Source organism: Sinocyclocheilus grahami, unplaced genomic scaffold (assembly GCF_001515645.1).
Source record: "Sinocyclocheilus grahami isolate Dianchi unplaced genomic scaffold, SAMN03320097.WGS_v1.1 scaffold1127.1, whole genome shotgun sequence".
NCBI lineage: Eukaryota > Metazoa > Chordata > Actinopteri > Cypriniformes > Cyprinidae > Sinocyclocheilus > Sinocyclocheilus grahami.
In genome coordinates this window covers 54,435-76,136 of record NW_015506306.1, presented here as the reverse complement: position 1 = coordinate 76,136, position 21,702 = coordinate 54,435, and the positions used below count along the sequence as shown (strand labels likewise).

Below are 21,702 nucleotides of genomic sequence, written 5' to 3'. Positions count from 1 at the left end.
AAGGCAGGAGCGGGGGGGGGGGTGGAGAGAGAGAGAGAGAGAGAGAGAGAGAGAGAGAGAGAGAGAGAGAGATTTCTTGCCTTATTACTGTAAAATTCTTGAATTGCTTTTGGTGTGACAGGTAATTAGATGTTTGTTACCAATAGTACATTTGACAACTTAAGCCTTACTGAAATTAAATAACAAGTTAACTATTTATCCCCCCAACAGAACAGTGTTGGCTGATGAATGGAGGCTTTTAAATAACACATTAAAATCATTGACAGTCAGACACATGCTCTGGTTAGAGTATATGAGTCATTAGCTGAGATGGAGAAATTTGTTCATTCTCATAATTACTGCAGTGCCCGCACAGGGACACGGAATGCATTAATAATGCAGGAAAAAATAGACAAGAAGAAAGAGAGAGCGTTGAGTGTATGAAATTTTATTTCATTATTGTACAGAAATTCCTTTCCTCTCCCACTCGTTTTTGCTTTGCTTTTTCCTTTCGTCTCTATTCGTTGTTTTTATTTATCTTATAGAAGCATCTTCCTGTTTTCTTCATGTCAGGTGTCTGTTGGGGTGTTTCACGCATATGTCACATGCACGGTTTCTTTCTGCATGCTATTAAGGGGCACTTTGGGCAGTAGAGAGAGCTCTTTTTCGGAGGGTTAGTGTGAGTGAGACTTATCTAGCAGCCGTCTTCTAAAGCATGTCACTGGGGATTCCCTGTTCCTGTGCCATTTTCCCGCCACTTAGAACCATTCATTTAAGCACCCCACCCCCCGAAAATGATCATTTTTCATTTATACTGTAGGATGAATTTCTGAGCTGCTTTTGTCCATACAAATCAATGCACACTGTGACCAGGGGCTATCTAGCACCTAAAATACCATCAAAGTTCATATTATGTGCTATATTCCATTAGTTTTTGAATCCATACAATATCATTGTGTGAGGAAAATATGCACATTTTCAACCTTGGCATGCCACGATGCATTGCTCCAAGTTCGATGTCCATGACAAATTTGGCATTGGTTCTTGTTGTGTAACCGAAGGGTTACTTAGAAAAAAAACATTATACCGCTCCTCAAAAAGTCACAAAATTTATATCTGTGGCACAAATAATGTTGGATGCAATGTCATTAACAAAAGCTAAATTGAATTAAAAGCATCGTTATCAATTAAAATACAAATAACAACTAAAATAACTGCAAAAACAAACTGAACTAAAATGCTATAAATTATTTTTAGTTTTTGATACAAAATATACTATAAAGGTTTCAGGAATGCAGCAAATTTCCGATAGCACAGCTGCCTTCTAGTCTGATTTTTCCATGATGGAGTATATATGAACTTTCATTAGTGCATGAACTTTCATAATGTTGGAATGTTGATCAAGTCAATTTATTAAGCATATTACACTTTTTCTTCAGTGTCACTCTCTCTTTAGCATACTTAGATCTTCAGAGAGCAGATCTGTGGAGAATGTAATCAAGCTGTCACTGTCCTGATTCTTTAAAGCTAGCATCTGCAGCCCGTCTGCTCCTGACATCCCAGTGAATGTCAGGAAACACCGCCACATGGTTGGTTGCAAATTGGATGGATTGAGCATATGGATGACAGGTAGCCAGACATTAGCACTATTCTTTCTCATTAAGAGACTGCAAATTTGTCTTACTAAATGCTGCAGTATGAACCCACAGAAGTGAGATTTTAAAAGTTAAAGATATCTAGTTATGTTCACACTAATATATATATATATATATATATATATATATATATATTACACATAAATACTGTACATTAAGGATTTTTCAGTCACTCTTTCTGCAAGTTACATCCTTACACTAGTAGGTGATGGCAAGATACTTTCTATATGACTGAGTCAAACAAACTATCATTCAACCGATTCGTTTAAAACATTATTTCATTCAGAAAGGAAATAAGTGACTTTCTTAATGAGCGAGCCGTTGAATCATTCATTCACCCGATTCGCTCAATAATGCTCATTAATCTAGCAATAATACAGTTAACTCAGGCATTAAATGAGGCATTGAATGATTCATTCAACTCATTTGTACAAAAATGCTGATTCATTCAGAAATGAATTCAAAACAAACACAAAATTGCTCAGGACTGAAACACCACATTATGTTGCTTATAGGTACATAACGGTTCTTTGTTTAGAAAAGTTCTGTTATAATAATGTTGATAATTTAGAGGCTTTTAGAAATTTGCAAACAAATATGATATAGTAGGCTTTATAGGGGTAACTGAATTAAACGGCAGGCTTGTGCATACGGCTGAATGACAGCCAAAGTATGATAAACATAATATACAGTACATGCAAATAAAGGTTTCCTCATGCACATTTATGACTTGTTACATCATGACATATGATCTGATTATCAAGAAATGTTGCTGGAAGAAAACAAACAAGCAGATGAATTAACATAGGAGACGGGAAACAGTACCTGTATGGATACATCACTGTAGGAGCCTCCAATCACTCCAGAGATTGCAAGTGGAACATCGTCATGGATGGCGTAGGATCCATCCGGGCACGTGTACTCACTATCATCCACTTTTGTAAGTGAAGTGCGCACAAATTCAAGTGACTGCTCCAGTGCGTACGTGTCTTTAGAGCAAGTGTCCAGAATGTGGGCACCTAACGTTACCCCGGGCAAAATATGATCATCTTGATTGATCTTGTCCAGGGCTAGCAGCATCGCCTCCAGTCTCTGAATCCCTCTTTGTGCATTGATACGGCCACAGTCCTGAGCCCCCTCCCCCTTTTGATGAACAGGAAACAGGCCTCCAATCACCAGGTCCCCCTCGATTATGATCTCTTTCTTGGAGGTGTCAGTGTTGTAACCTGGGATAGCCAAAGCTTGGTGTGTCCTGGCCAATAGAAGCAGCAGTAGAGTGAGATGAAGCGGCCAGGAGGGACAGTGACCTCTGAAATGAGTTGACCTCTGAGCCATGGTGCTCAAAGATCTGGACACTTTACAGGTCAATACCTATTTAGCAGTCTCACTTGTTGGAAAGGGATTGGGCTCAAGCCGTGCTAAAGGGAAGACTTCAGACACTTCAGTGCGCTTGTAAGAAGGCGTAGGCAAACTCAAGCTCAAGCATCATCGCCATCTCCCGACTGTTAGGGGAGTTAGTGAAGATCACAATCTGTGGATCAAACAGAGAAAAAGCAAGCATTAGATCCTGCACTGCAATACACAACAACTGCTGTGATTTACCATTGCTCATGGGTCGGTTTTTTAAAGAGAACAGTGAAGAATACGCTTGGGGACGTGAACCCTCAATAAAATCTAATTTGTCCCATGCACTTTTTTTCTACTTAATTAAAATGGTCTACAGCGACACAATTCGTAAAACTTTCTTCACAATCTACAGTACTTGGTAAATTGGTAAAATAGCGGATTACATAATCCATTTGTATTGGAACCACATGAATAATTTCCTTAACATTAATGTAGCTTTGCTGAATCTGGAAAGGGGATTTCTAGTTCCCAACGTGCATTGCGGGGGAGTAAATGTTGAAATTAAGTGTTATTTCATGTGTTTTTAAGCAAGATGAAAAAGTAGAAACTCAATATTTAATGTTCATTGTTCAGCTATGTTGGGATTTTGCAGCTTTTCTATCCTATAGTGGAGTTCTGGGGTTATTATTGTGGCGAAAATTGAAGCGACGTTTTGTTGCCTTACTCAAAAAGAAATCGGAAACACTTTACAATAAGGTTCCATTTGTTAACTAGAAAATGACAATAAAAATACTTATAAAACATTTCTTAATCTTATGCTGAAAACAAGAACAAATATCTGCCAATGGGATAAAATAACCTTTATTTATGAGCTTTCTTTCTTTCTAACCTTGTTTTTTTATTTGAATTAAGTTTTTTAGCCATTTTGAATTTTTCACATTTTTCACATTTTCTAGGTATTTTGAGGGTTGTTTTAGGCATAAACTCTCTTAATTTTTAAAGACTTAATACTTTAAATGATTTTGCATTTGAGTAAGAAAATTATTTTTTGCATTGCACCAACACCATATATTACATGTGGTTAAAAAGAATATTACATCTAACATGCTATAGCATGCAGCTAGAGATTTAATTGAGTTACTTAGACTTGTTTTATTACCATTTATTGAATACTGAATTGAGCTATAATCAAAAGGCATTTGATTAAAGTTTATACAATTTATTATTGTAAAGAAAAAAACATTTCCAAGTGCGACATGCAGTATGCAAGCAATTTGCACAATCTAGCATGCAAGTATCATGTTAAATTGTCTATGAACCAAACACATTCCCATAACATCAAGGCAGAGGAACTAGAAGATGGCAAGTATAACAAACTTAAACACCACTGTTTTATTGCACTGTTAAATGTAATTGTTTCAAATCCTTTACATCAGTAATACGACTCCAAGACATTTAAATCATACAACACGTCATTAGGATTAAAATCTGACCGGTTAATTTTAAACAATTCAGTGAGCAGTTACAATAAAAACTGTCTTAAGACTGAGGGGAAATTGGACCATGAGCATATGCGTTATTCTTTGCTTATCAGTGGTCATAAGCCGCACAGACATATGTAACTAAGGGACTCAAATGTAATTTGTTGTGCAGTTGAAATAAGTATTTGGCTGCATTGATTTTCTCTGTAACTCTCAAAATTGAATTTCTCAGAATTTCTCTGTTATTCCATCAGGCCACTGGATTTGTTAGCTCACAGCACTAGGTATGGGCTCCCTAAGGCCCCTTTCCCTTAAGCTCCTGGCTAGTCCATTGAGGGCTTTGTTCACTTGTGTATGTATGTGTGTGTTAGGCTCTTTGCTCAGGGGACAGTGTGACCACTGTAGTGTAAAGCTAGCTCGCTTATAAACTTATGTAGAGGATCACTACCAGAGAGCTTGTAAACCAACAGCTGCTTCACACACACACACGATCGGCAAACACATCAGTACATAAGCTTGCCTATATCTGCACTCTGAAAGACAGTGACCTTCAAAAATGCAGTTACAGCATGCATGTCAAAACTAAATGATTTATAAAAGATTCTCCATGTAGTAAGCAAATTGACCAAACAGGCCTAGTTTTGTTTCTCTTTCTTTGCTTGTTCTTTCTCTGTTATATGCCAGCATATCAACGGGGAGCACACACGCTAATTTCACACATGCTAAGAGGTGTGGAGTATAGCTTTTGGATGCTGTGAATGATATAATTATGAGGTTTGCAGCCTCAGCTCCTGGAGTGTGTGAGAAGAGTGTGTATGGAGTGACTGCATGCTGAGGTGGTTATTTACTTTTACATACATACTATGACCAGAGGCGGACAAAGTACTCAACTCCATTACTTGAGTGAAAGTACAGATACTGCTGGTCAAATATTACTCCATTACAAGTAAAAGTTGTAAAGACAGAGTTTTACTTAAGTAAAAGTACAGAAGTACTTGCTTTTAAAAGTACTTAAGTACCAAAAGTAAATTTTTATTGTTGTATGTAATACTTGCAATACTTCTGAAGCAACTTACAATACATTACACCCACTGAATACACTGACTAGCTTGTAGTATCTTTGAAATAAAGATTTATTAAAAAAGAAAAACTGAAATATCACATGGTCCTAAGTATTCAGACCCTTTGCTGTGACACTCATATATTTAACTCAGGTGCTGTCCATTTCTTCTGATCATCCTTGAGATGGTTCTACACCTTCATTTGAGTCCAGCTGTGTTTGATTATACTGATTGGACTTGATTAGGAAAACCACACACCTGTCTATATAAGACCTTACAACTCACAGTGCATGTCAGAGCAAATGAGAATCATAAGGTCAAAGGAACTGCCTGAAGAGCTCAGAAACAGAATTGTGTATGACTTTTCAACTGAACACCACTGGAATTTCAATGTGTGAAATAAGAAATAAACTACACTGATTTAACCCTCATGTTCGTTTAGTATAAAAACATACATAACATTGAAGTATAGAGTTGATATTTCAAGGGGAGAATTCACTAAGAATGAATTGCACCTGTTGATAGCATCATTTGCATGTGCAGTCTAAAATGGTTCGGCACCTCATTCACTAAATGAATTATGCAAATCAGGTAACAGTCCCAACATGTTTAAGAAATTGTGCTGAATGCAATTTACACAGCACAGTTCAGTTTACAGGCCAAGTGGGAGTGCAAAGTTGTGGAATATGCTGAATCAGTGGTTTAAAATGCCAAAAGTGTGCTCTATATATGTGCATCCATGATATATGCTTGAATATAACACTATTCCCTATCATTTTATATTTTGATGAATTACCGCTGCCATGATTAATAGAAAATATATTGAAAAATAACTTTTCGAAAAATCTGTGGCTACTTTGTGAAACAATAGAGGGCTAAAGTGTTGATAATATCCGTCAAATAAGTTTTTAGTTAGGTCAGACGAACATAAACTACCAGCAAAAAGTTTGGAATAATTAATTTTTTTAATTATGTTTTTGAAAACAAAAAAACAGGCCCTTTTGCTCACCAAGGCATTCACTGGATCTAAAAATACAGTAAAAAAAAAGTAATATTGTGAAATATTGTTGTCATTTGAAATAACAGTTTTTTATTTGAATAAAATTTAAAAATATAATAAAATAGAAACAGTTATTTTAAATTGTAATAATATTTCACAAAATCACTATATCTATCTATCTATCTATCTATAAATTATTCCAAACTTTTGACTGGTAGTGTATTAAAAGAATTTGAAGAGAACTGTAAGGTTAATTTTGTAAATTATTATTATTATTTTTTTTACATATTAATCATTGGAGTCACCGGGACCCTAAAAATGAAGAGTTATTGACTTCTGATTTTGTAATAAAATTGGAACATTAGTACAGAAAATCTTCATAATCTTCTCATTTTATCCACAAAATTTCCGTTGTTTTTTCAACAGCAAACCAGTTTGCCCTAGTGAAATGCCATGCAGGAGAAACAGACTGTAAATAACCTGAGAAGGAAAAATACATTATAAATTAGACTATTTCTTTCAACAGGATGAGTATCATAAACATCAAATGAAAAAAAAAACAAGAATGACGAATGAACAGCCAAACAAAAGTCCAACTGACCAGCAGGGTGCTTGGGAATTGGAGTGTGAGTGTGTGCGTCCATATCTCAACAATTTATGTGTTCATCTCACTGAGACACACACTTACTCATTAGGGTCTTCTCCCTACCCTTTGTTTCCATGGAAACTTGCCAGACAAGAGTGAAAGGAAGGGAAAGTGAGAGAGGGAGCGGGCGAGAGAGAAGTGAGGCTGAAAGGGCCAATCTAGTCTGCTAGGATGGGAGTGGAGTCCCTGTGGAAATTCTTGTAAAGCTGGTGTAAATTGGCTATATATTTTTATGACATACATCCCCTGAACTGCATCTCTTAAGGATTAATACTCGCATCCGCTCAGCACCATAAAGATTATTTGAGACCGCTGTTCTACACAACATAATTTATTTATTGGATGATAAGCTTTTTAAGTAATATCTGACAACATACAGGTAGAGAGAAGTACTGTAAAAGTAAAATGAGGTTCTGTTGAAGAGTGCAGTATAATATTAAAGTGCTGAAAATGCCCCAGATTCATGAACAGGAATCAGGCCTGGGGCAAATGGCAAAGAACTGTGGAAGAAAACAAGTGTGGAGTCAGAATGTAAGTATGTGAGCACTATTGTTGATAGAAAGATGTTTATCGTCTTAAAGTTTTAAAGGGGTGGTTTACTGGTTTATAGGCTTGATTGTGTTTTTGGGGTGTTAATGCTTCGTTTGTTAAAACACGCATTATTTTTCACATAATTTACCTTTATTCCACACCTCTCTGTCCCTTCTCCTCTGAACGCACTGATCATTTCCTGCTTTATGAAGCCCCTCCCTCAGAAATACACGATGGGCTCTGATTGATTAGCTGGCCCAGTGTGTTGTGATTGGCTAAACCGCCTCTAGCGTGCGTCTAATCGTCCCGCCCTCAACATAGCGGCATGTGCTCCGGCTGTATTGTAAACAATGTCTATATTGCTCATCAGTTTGAGCCCAATTGAGACACAGAGGATATTATTGAAGAGGATCGTGCAGAACCTGTTCTTGTGTTTACCAGATGAGAAATGTTCAATTAAAATACTGAAGACACTGGATTTTCTCATGAGTACCACAACATGTAAATGCTATAAGCCTTCCTGCATAAGTGCAAACAAGTCAATTGATACAAGGCTTTTACATTTGCTTCCCACTAGAAGGATTTTGACAGATTCAGTCAGACATTCAGTTCTATTCAAGTCCGTTTCTGAACCCTTAAAATCATTGTGTCAGAATTTACTTTCCATTCCACTTATGTAATTTTCTTAACTTTCACAACTGTTTTATGGAGTTTTGTCAAATTATTTTTTCCCCCAGAAAGTTGGTTTGTCAGCCAAATCATATGTTGTTAAACAACACTGAACACACTGCACTTCTATCCCTCACAGCCTCGATTTCATCAAATGATGAATTGTCACTTCTGGATGAACTTTGCTGTTACATTTGGCTGTTTGAATGAGAGAAAAGGACAATAGAACTGCCTTTAAAACATGTTAAAATACTTCCGAACAGACACTTTTTCAGCTCAAAATATTGTCACAGTGGGACTAAAAAGGGCTGCAGTGCAACTTGAGATGACTTATGATATCTGACAATATATCAATAATGCAACATACTTTACCAGTTCTCCTTTAAAGCGTTAGAAGGTAAATATTAGTTTAAAAGAGAATCAGCCTACTGACCCTTTCACGTGAGGTACTTATTATCAGATCATAGTAAGAGACAACTAATGATATCCATCCAGTGCAGTGTGGAGACGACAGGAAACAGCTATTAAAACAGTCAATCAAATTCCCCACACTTCAAACCTGTGAAATCAACTGCAGAAAATATCAAGAGATTGCTTAGTTGAAAAATTGGATTTTCACTCAAATTTGTAGCTTTGTGTGTGTGCATGCATGCGTGAGTGTGTGTGTGTGTGTATATATATATATATATATATAAGTTCCCATGCCATAGCCTGCAAAATGATGTTGTTTGCGGATAAAATGTATATATTCTAAAGGCCAGAGAGTCTTCTGTCTGATTTTGTTCAAATGATATATCACATAAATTTAATAAAAATGTTTATAGCGTATCTCACATGAACAACAGAATAAGAGACATTGCATTATACGCTTTACTTTATGATTCATTGTAGGCTATATCATTGATAGAGTCTTAATTCTAAATCAAATGCAAATTGTTATAAAGCAACACGTTAGACAATTTGTAAGACTTCATAATACGACTCGAAGTTTCATGGTGGAGGGAAAAGTCGACAAGCTTTGAAATGAAACCGTAAACGCCTTTAAAGTCGTTTTTAATAAGATTCGTCACGTAAACCGTCAACAAACTTGTGATATGTTCATCTGAAGCTGATTAAATATATCCACTGCTTTTTCACGGCACAGACTGTTGAACATACTCGCAACAAGCCACGGTTTTTACATAAGTAAAGCTGGAGTACTGGGAACACGCTTTCTATCCAGACACACCCCGGAGCGGGAGTGTTTTGCTATTCAAAGCGAGATGTGATGAGATGTTACCTGTGCGATTGCTCATCTGATGTGACGCTTGTGTTGCCGTTTTGAAAACGTCTTAACCCGAAAGACTTGTGCAAATGAAAAACAATGTCATGCTTGTTGTTGTTGTTATTAATATTTCTTGATCGTGTTAGGTGACAAAATGCCATACATCTTTTTAACCCTTAACAACGCTAAGTTCATTCCTGTCTGTTTTTGTCGAACTAACCGATCTCCAGAAATCACATATGAGAAATGTATATCAACAGATAAGAATCAGACGATAACCATCTTACCTGAGCTGTCCAGTTCACCTCTCATCCACAGATTCCTGGCGGATCTACCAAGACATCCGGGTAAAAGTCCTTCTATTCTCTTCGTATCCTTGCTGACAGTTTCGTATTACTCTAATGTTGCATTTAAAACATACGGCTGAATTCCAGCAGTGGAATCCAGGTTTCAATCAGCGGGTGAAGTTTGCGCTGAGCGCTTGGAACTGTCCGTGGTGCTGAAAAGGAGGCGCGCGTGTCATTGGATTCCTTGAGGTTTTTTTTGGACCCCCTCGACTGAATTACTTAAAAACGCCAAATAATACTCGCTTCACTATGCACACAACTTTTCTAAGTATTACAGAAATGCATTGAAGTGTCATAGCATAAGCGGTTATGCATAAATCTAATGCCTTATTGACGGCTCTACGAGCGTGCGTGCTCTGATAGGATTGCATTTGCACTAATTTGATGTCTAACCCTGAAACGGTGAGCTCAAAATATCGACTGGATTTCTTCAACTGAAAAACAACACGAAAGTGAACATGTATGGTAGATGCGTTTCCAATTCACCCACCACTGGCACAAAACATCTACAACGGCATGTCTAACCAGTAACAGAAACGATCACTGACCGCACATCTTGAACTGTCGAGACAACTATGCTGATAACAACTTGACTCGGTCTGTTCTAACTGCTCTGCGAGACACAGACTATGTAAATACGCCGAAAGACGTCAGATTGGGTCGATTTTGTTTAATTGGCCAAGCACCAGTCTGCGACGGGGATATATTAAGGTTGGCTTGTCAGAATCACACATCATGAGATCAATGTCCCATTTCAGGTCGATAGACAAGTTTCAACACAACACGAGTGGAAAGCACGCGCGAGGGCACGGTCTCCCGTGAGAATTTTCTCAAACTGAACATAGTTTGTGTATTGACCCTTTACACATTGAGCCACTCACACCCCATCTTTGCTTATCAACGTTTTATAACTTGCAAGAAACTATATGCTTGCGAAATCACCAACGTCTTAAAAAAAAAAAAAGATTACTTACAGATGGCATATTCCTCGATGGATCCTAAACACGTTGCATTGTAAGTGACAGAGTTAGTCAATAATACATTGATATACAAATCCCATCTTTGCTTATCAACGTTTTATAACTTGCAAGAAACTATATGCTTGCGAAATCACCAACGTCTTAAAAAAAAAAGATTACTTACAGATGGCATATTCCTCGATGGATCCTAAACACGTTGCATTGTAAGTGACAGAGTTAGTCAATAATACATTGATATACAAAAGAACATACTGTGCAGTGAGCAAAGTCAGACCATTTAATGAAAAAGTTGACCCAAAAATGGAAGTTCAGTTATCTACTCACCATCATGTTGCTCCGAACCCCAAACAATTTCTTTCTTCTGTGGAACAGGAAAGGAGATGCAAGGCAGAAATGTTAGGGACTGACAGCCTCAGTCAGCATTCACTTTCATGGCTTCTTTTTTCATACAATAAAAGTGAATAGTAACTGAAGCTGTCATTCTACCTAACATCTTGGAAAACGACAGGGACTGAGTACTCCTTTGAATTTAAAAACTAACCAAACTCAAATTAAACAATATCATGCAGGTAATACTGCTACTGTGGTGAGTATAAGTATACATAAGATTCAGCCTCGGGTTGTTGTTCATTACAGCAGCACTATTGCAAGGTTAAAAAAAAAAGCATAACTCCAATGCTCCTCCTTTTCTGTGCTTCACTAAGCTCACAGCAATCCTGTGACAAAGTGTTCAGAAGTTAGAGAACCTGCCGGAGATTTAGGATAAGGCACTTGTATTGATCTGTATTGTCCATGGCAAACACATCATCTAAACAGATGTAACTTTACACTCTCGCTCTCTCTACACACACGACTGTTCAAAAGGTTGGTATCAAAAATATTTTTTTTGAAAAAGAAAGAAAAAGAGAGAAATTAATACTTTAATTTAAAGACATTTACAATGTTGCAAACTATTTTTTTTAATAAATGATTTTCTTTGAACTTTCTAATCACTAAAGAATAAATATACAGTGTATATATATATATATATATATATATATATATATATATATATATTATGATTTCCACCAAAAATATTAAGCAGCACAACCATTTTTTTAGCACCAGATAAGTATATAATTATATAATAATTTCTGACGTATCATGTGACACTGAAGACTGGAGTAATGGCTGCTGAAAATTCAGCTTTGCCATAACAGGAATAAATTCTCTCTCTCTCTCTCTCTATATATATATTACTAAAACAGAAAACAGTTATTTAAAATTGTTATAATGCTTCACAATATTACTGTTTTTACTTTACTTTTTGATCAAATAAATGCAGCACTGGTGAGCTTAAGAGACAACTTTTAAAATCATAAAAGAAATCTTACAGACCACAAACTTTTGAATGATAGTGTGCATATTTCATATCTTTGTTCAGTAAGAAGGTTGCAGTAGATGTTAAAGTGAACACAAACCACAAACACATCCCCATTTGCCTTACACATACTTTATACTTTCTTGCAGAATCACAATGTAAAAGACTGATCAAATGACCTGCTGAACATGAGTAATTGTCAGTATCAAAAGATGAAATAGCAGTATGATACAACATTCTGATACAGTAAGAAAAATATAATCCAAAACAAACAACGTTCCTCATGCTGAAAACCCTGTTTCTCTCCTAATTAGGTTATGAAAAATGACAGAAAAATAGAAAAATACATGGGGAAAAAAGAGAAAATATACTGATTTACTTGAATATTTCCTGTATACTTAATTTCTTTGTTTGTATTGATTTTTTATTTGATAAAAAAACAATAAATCAATTGCATGCAGGAGGCACAAAAATAGTCACATTAACAAACTCCAATCATTAACAACATGCACTTTATTCTCACTCTTTTTCAGTTCTATTCTACAGCAACAGACTGCATTTGGAATGAATTATTCATGTTTTGAAGCAAACACTACTGAACAGTTAAGCTGTAGAAAATGTTAATGAAATAAAATGTCTGATTAAGCCCCATTTAGTTGCATTAACAGTTTTACCTCATTTTCAGAATGTGCCTGATTTACTTGCTGCCTGAATGTAGTTTATGATTACCGTGGGAAGACAGCAACATATACAATTAGTTTTCTCGGAAATAAATACAAAGCCAAAGAATAATGTGCATTTCATTAAGTCTTAATAAAAGGTTCTGAAAGAGATAATTGCTTGTTTGCTGATAACAAAGAAGTAACTTTTCGGGTATTTAGGGATGTTAATTTCAAAGACTTAGAAAAAAAAGCCTTTGATGATTTCAAAGACACAGACAAACTTTCTCCCTCTCACACATGCACCCGCACTCACATATGCGCTCATCATTCACACACATTCCCTCTAATCTCCTTTATCCTTCACTCCTCCCTGTTCCCGATTGTTTCTCCCATCACAGGCTTCTGCTGTCCATTATGGTCTTCCTCCTCTACTTTGTTTTTCTTCTCCCCCTTCTCCTCTTCCACTTCCACGTCCAGCTCTTCAAAGGAAGAGCCACTGCCTACAGACTCACTGGACCCCTTGCCCCCTTGGTCCCCATCTTCACGTTGACCCTCTTCCTCACCCAGGCTCGGCTGAGAGCTTTCCAGCAATGGGGCTGAGGCCTCTACCACGTCCCTGCTCTCTTCAACCACTTCCTGGATCACTGGGATCGACTTTTCCTCTGGCTCACCTGGAACATAACATATATTAACAGGTTAATCAATTAAGACTTTGCCCCCATAACACAGAATCCCTCTAGGCCACATTTTTTTAATATAAGGAAATCTTCATATTGTGCCAACATAGTTCTACAATTCTACTCATGAAGATCCTTCAACATTATTAGGAATAATTCTGAGTGACCATACTGAGAAATTTAGTTAGAACTTTCTTATCTCCAGGCCATCCTAGATGTAGATGAGTTTGCTTCTTCATTGGAACAGATTTGGAAAAATTTTATATTACATCTTTTGCTCACCAATGGATCCTTTGCAGTGAATGGGTGCCGTCAGAATAAGAGTCTAAACAGCTGATTAAAACATTACAATAATTCACAAGTATTCCACACCACTCCAGTCCATCAGTTAATGTCTTGTGAAGTGAAAAGCTCCATGTTTGTAAGAAACAAATCCATCATTAAGGCGTTTTAACTTCAAACCAACTGTAGCTGGCCAAAATGCCAGCCCATAGTCCACAGTACCACTTCTTCCAGTGAAAGTCCATCGCCCTTTTGTCCTCTCACATCAAAATCCACCCACACGTTTGTTCAGAACCATTTTGGACGGTTTTCACTGGAGAAAGCAGTATTAGAGATAAAAGACTCCTGTTTTAGCTGGAAATAACAGTTTGAATTAAAAACTTGATGCATTTTTTACAAACACACAGGTGTGGATTACTGTGATGGTTTTATCAGCTGTTTGGACTCTCATTTTGATGGCACCCATTCAATGCAGATGATCAGTTGGTGAGCAAGTGATGTAATGCTAAATTTCTCCAAATCTTCTGACGAAGAAACAAACTCATCAACATCTTGGATGATGGCCTGAGGATGAATACATTTTCAGCAAAATTTCATTTTTGTGTGAACCATAGAAACTTTCCATTGCACAAAAGGCTCTTAATAGGTTTAGCTTCAGATTATAAAAATATTCTTCATGCTAAGGAAAAAGTGGTCTTTTTAAGAACTGTTTAATTAAAGGTTCTTTGAGGAAGAGAAAATGGTTCCTTCATGACACTGCTGTGAAAGCCAACACTTGGAATTTTTAAAAGTGTAAATTATTATTAAAAATAAGCTGGAAAATGGCAGTTTAAATGGCTTGCTACGTGTACTGCGTTAAGCTTACTGAGACCCGTTATAGCACTTGTATATCATTGCTCTTTTGTTGATTTTGATTACTTCCATTGTCCTCATTTGTAAGTCGCTTTGGATAAAAGTGTCTGCTAAATGACTAAATGACTAAATGTAAAATGTAAATGTAAATGCAAATGCAAATGCAATATTTTTCTAGGCTTACTTTCAGAATTGTTGCAATAGAGGTACATATAAAATATCAGGCTTCTTCTTTAAGAAACACATAAAAGAAATAAAAATGAACATTTGTGAGATATATGTATAAGATGGCAAATCTGAATTTTGGTGCTCAATCATTATTGGTGCCCAATTATTAATAATAGTTCTTATTATTATCATTGTTACAAAAACAAGATTTTGCTGTTTAATATTTTTGTGGAAACCTTGATACAATTTTTTTTCAGGATTCTTTGATGAATAGAAAGTTCTTCGACCAGCATTTATTTGAAATATAATTAATTTGTAAAATTACAAATATCTTTACTGTCACTTTTAATGCATCCTTAATTAAAAAAAAAAAAGGTATTTACCCCAAATGTTTGACTTAAACAGGAATCGTTACCCAAACTGTTCATTAAAAACCTACTCGGTAGACGGCAGCTTCCTTTCTAAGTCCAAGTCACCACAGCTAATTATAACTTCTCAGCCCGAGTATGTGAAAAATCTTCTAACAACCCAAAAGGGCACCGCTAAGATTAGACTGGGCTTTCCGGTCCTGGTGAATTTGCCTGTACTTGTCCTTCACATTGTGCAGTGTACCCTTGGTGCTCTTGAGCACCGTGACACTGGAATTAGCTCTGTTCACAGCTTGAATGACACCCTCTAAAAGATCATTGTCACATCCGAGAATGGTCATTTGGGAGCAGAACGTGATGCTCAGCGAGTCCCTAATTCACCAGCACTATCCACTTTTCCTAATCACTTTCCTGGCTTTAATAACTCACCTTATTGTCATTATCGGGTTCAGTTCTAGACAGATCCTGGCCTGCCTGAGTCTAAGAGTGTCAGACCACAGGAGACAGACACAAAAGATGAAAAATGGAAAATGAGACACTATGGCCATTAACTAGTATAATATGAGCATGGTAATAAATAGCATGGTGATATTAAACAAGTCACACTCTGAAAATTAACTTTTCATTGAACACACCGTCTACAGCAGGTGTTAGTAGATAGAAAAATTAAAATGGCAAAGAAAAATATTATAATCCATGCTATATATAATACATATAATTGTATCTCTTTATAAATCACTTATTAAAAAAGAGTGTGCACCATTGTATATCACTGAAAAACAATAAACAGTTTTGGCACTAATACGTCAAATATTTGATATGTGGGGGTGAACTTCCAGTAGTAGAATTTGCTTCCAGGCTCTCCAAACAGTTTGAAATCTCAACAAAGCTGAAGCATATCTTTCCACGGAAAGCCTCTTAAATCGCATTTGCCTGAATTAGTTTCTAAATTGGGTCCAGAGGGATTGTTAGCCGAGCTTCAGGATTTTTGTTCAGTAAAATGTTTCAGACGAAAGGGGTTTTATTGAAAGAAGACAGGACTACGCAATGATATGTACAGTAAAAGAGAGAGAGTAAGTGATAGTGAGAAAGAGCCCATCACTAACACTGTAACAAAACCAAAAATATTAGATTTAATATAAATTCAGCAAAGGAAAAAAATGTAATATTTACGTACATTTACTGTATGTAATATATATATATATATACAGTTGTGCTCATAAGATTGCATACCCCTTGCACAATATGCAAATATGTTAATAATTTTAACTAAATAAGAGGGATCATTAAAATTGCATGTTATTTTTATTTAGTACTCTCATGAATAAGCTATTTCACATAACAGATGTTTATATATACTCCACAAGACAAAATAATAACTGAATTCTTTAAAAATGACCCCATTTAAAATTTTATATTTTATACTTAATACTGTGTCTCATTATTGGTGCCCAATTATTAATAATAGTTCTTATTATTATCATTGTTACAAAAACAAGATTTTGCTGTTTAATATTTTTGTGGAAACCTTGATACAATTTTTTTTCAGGATTCTTTGATGAATAGAAAGTTCTTCGACCAGCATTTATTTGAAATATAATTAATTTGTAAAATTACAAATATCTTTACTGTCACTTTTAATGCATCCTTAATTAAAAAAAAAAAAGGTATTTACCCCAAATGTTTGACTTAAACAGGAATCGTTACCCAAACTGTTCATTAAAAACCTACTCGGTAGACGGCAGCTTCCTTTCTAAGTCCAAGTCACCACAGCTAATTATAACTTCTCAGCCCGAGTATGTGAAAAATCTTCTAACAACCCAAAAGGGCACCGCTAAGATTAGACTGGGCTTTCCGGTCCTGGTGAATTTGCCTGTACTTGTCCTTCACATTGTGCAGTGTACCCTTGGTGCTCTTGAGCACCGTGACACTGGAATTAGCTCTGTTCACAGCTTGGATGACACCCTCTAAAAGATCATTGTAAAAACCGAGAATGGTCATTTGGGAGCACAAAGTGATGCTCAGAGGGTCCCTAATTCACCAGCTCTATCCAGTTTTTCTAATAATTTTCCTGGCCCTAATAACTCACCTTATCGTCATTATCGGGTTCATTTCTAGACAGATCCCGGCCTGCCTGAGTCGCAGAGTGTCAGACCACAGGAGATAGACACAAAAGATTAAATATGGAAAATGAGACACTATGGCCATTAACCAGTATAATACGAGCATGGTAATAATTATCACTGTGATATTAAACAAGTCACACTCTGAAAATGAACTTCATTGAACACACCATCTTCAGGAGGTCTTAGCAGATAGAATATGCATACATATATACATACATTATACATATATACATTTATATATATATATATATATATATATATATATATACACACACACACACACACACACACACACATATATATATATACATGTATACATGTATCACCTTATCGTCATTATCGGGTTCATTTCTAGACAGATCCCGGCCTGCCTGAGTCGCAGAGTGTCAGACCACAGGAGATAGACACAAAAGATTAAATATGGAAAATGAGACACTATGGCCATTAACCAGTATAATACGAGCATGGTAATAATTATCACTGTGATATTAAACAAGTCACACTCTGAAAATGAACTTCATTGAACACACCATCTTCAGGAGGTCTTAGCAGATAGAATATGCATACATATATACATACATTATACATATATACATTTATATATATATATATATATATATATATATATATACACACACACACACACACACACACACACATATGTATATATACATGTATACATACAGGGATGTAACGATTCACTTAACTCAAATAAGACTTTAACTTTGTGAAATGATGCTGTATAAAACATCTGAATGAGACAGAAACAGTATCCAAGAAGCTACTGTAAGTTGCTGTGTGAACGTGACATTTCGAGACTCACACCTGTAAGTAAATGCGGTTGTCAGTCCCAAAAATTGACAGTGTGAACGTAGCCAAAGACTATAGAATGTTTAATATGCATTATACAGAGTCAACATGAAAAGAAAATATCAAATATTATTTCCTAAAGACAGACAGTTCCCCTCAGAGACCCATTCAAATAAACTCCTAACCCCAACTGTATCACGATTCGTTTAATATCTCAACCGATTTGAATCATCACATTTGTATCGATTTTCAACCGGCTCGCGGTGCATCGTTACATCCCTAATATATATACAGTATATATATATATATACACACACACGCACTATACAGTCATGTGAAAAAGTTAGGACACCCTATTGAATTCCATGGTTTTCTGTATCAGGAAATAATAAAAAAATTATCTGGTCCTTGGCATGTCTTAAATTTAGGAAAATAAAACCTCAGATAAACAACAACACATGACATATTTCACTGTGTCATTATTTATTTAACAAAAATAAAGCCAAGACGGAAAAGCCATGTGTGACAAAATTAGGACACCCTATGATTAAATTGCCTGTAGATCCACTTTTAGAAGCAATAACTTGAAGTAATCATTTTCTGTATGACTTTATCAGTCTTTCACATCGTTCCGGAGGAATTGTGGCTCACTCTTCTTTACAACATTGCTCAGGTTTATTGAGGTTTGTGGGCATTTGTTTATGCACAGCTCTCGCCACAGCATTTCAGTCAGGATGAGGTCTGGACTTTGACTGGACTGCTGCAACCCCTTGATTCTTTTATTTTCAGCCGTTCTGTTGTAGATTTCCTGGTGTGCTTGGGATCATTATCCTGTTGCATGACCCAATTTTGGCCCAACTTTAGCTGTCGGACGGATGGAGTTCATGGTTGATTCAATGACTGTGAGGTGCCCAGGTCCTGTGGCTACAAGACAAGCCCAAAATCATCAGCCCTCCACCAGCATGCTTGACTTTTGGCATGAGGTGTGTGTGCTGATATGCCCTTTAGGTTTTCACTAAACATGGCACTGTGCATTATGGCCAAACATCTTCACTTTGGTCTCATCTGTTCAAAGGACATTGTTCTAGAAGTCTTATGGTTTGTTCAGAAGCAACTTTGCAAACCTAAACCGTGCTGCCATGTTTCTTTAGAGAGAAGAGGCTTTCTTATGGCAAGCCTTCCAAATATGCCATACACTTGTCCCATATTTTTCTAATTGAACTGTCATGAACTTTATCATTTAACATGTTAACTGAGGCCTGTAGAGTCTGCGGTGAAATTATTGGGTTGTCTGCCATTTCTCTGAGCATTACACGGTCTGTTCTTGGGGTGAATTTCCTGGGACACCCACTTCTGGGAGGATTGGTGTCTGTTTGTCTTCCACTTGCGAATAAACTTCCTCACTGTAGAATGATGGACTTCAAATTGTTTGGAAATGGCCATTTTACTCTTCTCAGATTGATGGCAGAAACAATTGCTTGATCATTGCTGATATCTTTCCTTCTTGGCATTGTGTTAACACACACCTGAAGGCTCCAGACCAGCAAACTGCCAAAACTTCTGCTTTTATAGAGCTGCTCACACTTGCCGATGATCTGTTAATTAATGATTAACAGTGCCTGACCGTTACTTACCCTCTTAATTCCTATGTTAACAGAAAGGTCCTAATTTTGTCACACATGGCTTTTCCATCTTGGCTTTTTTTTGCTAAAAAAAACAATGACCCAGTGCAATATGTCGTGTTGTTGTTCATCTGAGGATTTATTATCCTAAATTTAAGACATGCCAAGGACCAGATATTTTTTTTATGGTGCCCTGACACAGAAAACCATGGAATTCAATAGGGTGTCCTAACTTTTTCACATGACTATATATACAGTGGGTACGGAAAGTATTCAGACCCCCTTAAATTTTTCACTCTTTGTTATATTGCAGCCATTTGCTAAAATCATTTAAGTTAATTTTTTTTCCTCATTAATGTACACACAGCACCCCATATCGACAGAAAAACACAGAATTGTTGACATTTATGCAGATTTATTAAAAAAGAAAATCTGAAATATCACATGGTCCTAAGTATTCAGACCCTTTGCTCAGTATTTAGTAGAAACACCCTTTTGATCTAATACAGCCATGAGTCTTTTGGGGAAAGATGCAACAAGTTTTTCACACCTGAATTTGGGGATCCTCTGCCATTCCTCCAAGTTGCAGATCCTCTCCAGTTCTGTCAGGTTGGATGGTAAACGTTGGTGGACAGCCATTTTTAGGTCTCTCCAGAGATGCTCAATTGGGTTTAAGTCAGGGCTCTGGCTGGGCCATTCAAGAACAGTCACAGAGTTGTTGTGAAGCCACTCCTTCGTTATTTTAGCTGTGTGCTTAGGGTCATTGTCTTGTTGGAAGGTAAACCTTCAGCCCAGTCTGAGGTCCTGAGCACTCTGAAGAAGGTTTTCGTCCAGGATATCCCTGTACTTGGCCGCATTCATCTTTCCCTCGATTGCAACCAGTCATCCTGTCCCTGCAGCTGAAAAACACCCCCACAGCATGATGCTGCCACCACCATGCTTCACTGTTGGGACAGGTGATGAGCAGTGCCTGGTTTTCTCCACACATACCGCTTAGAATTAAGGCCAAAAAGTTATATCTTGGTCTCATCAGACCACATAATATTATTTCTCACCATCTTGGAGTCCTCCATGCAGGCTTTCATGTGTCTTGCACTGAGGAGAGGCTTCCGTCGGGCCACTCTGCCATAAAGCCCCGACTGGTGGAGGGCTGCAGTGATGATTGACTTTCTACAACTTCCTCCCATCTCCCGACTGCATCTCTGGAGCTCAGCCACAGTGATCTTTGGGTTCTTCTTTACCTCTCTCACCAAGGCTCTTCTCCCCCGATAGCTCAGTTTGGCCAGACGGCCAGCTCTAGGAAGGGTTCTGATCGTCCCAAACGTCTTCCATTTAAGGAATGGAGGCCACTGTGCTCTTGGGAACCTTAAGTGCAGCAGAAATTTTTTTGTAACCTTGGCCAGATCTGTGCCTTGCCACAATTCTGTCTCTGAGCTCTTCAGGCAGTTCCTTTGACCTCATAATTCTCATTTGCTCTGACATGCACTGTGAGCAGTAAGGTCTTATATAGACAGGTGTGTGGCTTTCCTAATCAAGTCCAATCAGTATAATCAAACACAGCTAGACTCAAATGAAGGTGTAGAACCATCTCAAGGATGATCAGAAGAAATGGACAGCACCCGAGTTAAATATATGAGTGTCACAGCAAAGGGTCTGAATACTTAGGACCATGTGATATTTCAGTTTTTCTTTTTTAATAAATCTGCAAAAATGTCAACAATTCTGTGTTTTTCTGTCAATATGGGGTGCTGTGTGTACATTAATGAGGAAAAAAAATTAACTTAAATGATTTTAGCAAATGGCTGCAATATAACA

The 21,702-nt window shown here is 36.9% G+C and overlaps 2 protein-coding genes across 3 annotated transcripts in view; both read right to left on the bottom strand.

The window, feature by feature from the left end:
- The window catches only part of LOC107567094 (metabotropic glutamate receptor 2-like), a 32,472-nt gene extending 22,337 nt beyond the window's left edge, over window positions 1-10,135 (bottom strand). For both annotated transcript variants that reach the window (XM_016252707.1, XM_016252708.1), the window contains exons 1-2: window positions 9,921-10,135; window positions 2,460-3,165 (exon numbers count right to left, since the gene is read on the bottom strand). In XM_016252707.1, the coding sequence (XP_016108193.1) occupies window positions 2,460-2,969 (510 nt within the window). In that variant the 5' untranslated portion in view covers window positions 2,970-3,165; window positions 9,921-10,135. The remainder of the gene's footprint in view (window positions 1-2,459; window positions 3,166-9,920) is intronic.
- Window positions 10,136-12,444: 2,309 nt separating this feature from the next.
- Window positions 12,445-21,702, bottom strand: part of LOC107567068 (testis-expressed sequence 264 protein-like) — a gene marked incomplete at its 5' end in the record, with an annotated part of 61,409 nt that continues 52,151 nt past the window's right edge. The window contains one exon of the mRNA XM_016252661.1: window positions 12,445-13,653. Within this exon, the coding sequence (XP_016108147.1) occupies window positions 13,343-13,653 (311 nt within the window). The remainder of the gene's footprint in view (window positions 13,654-21,702) is intronic.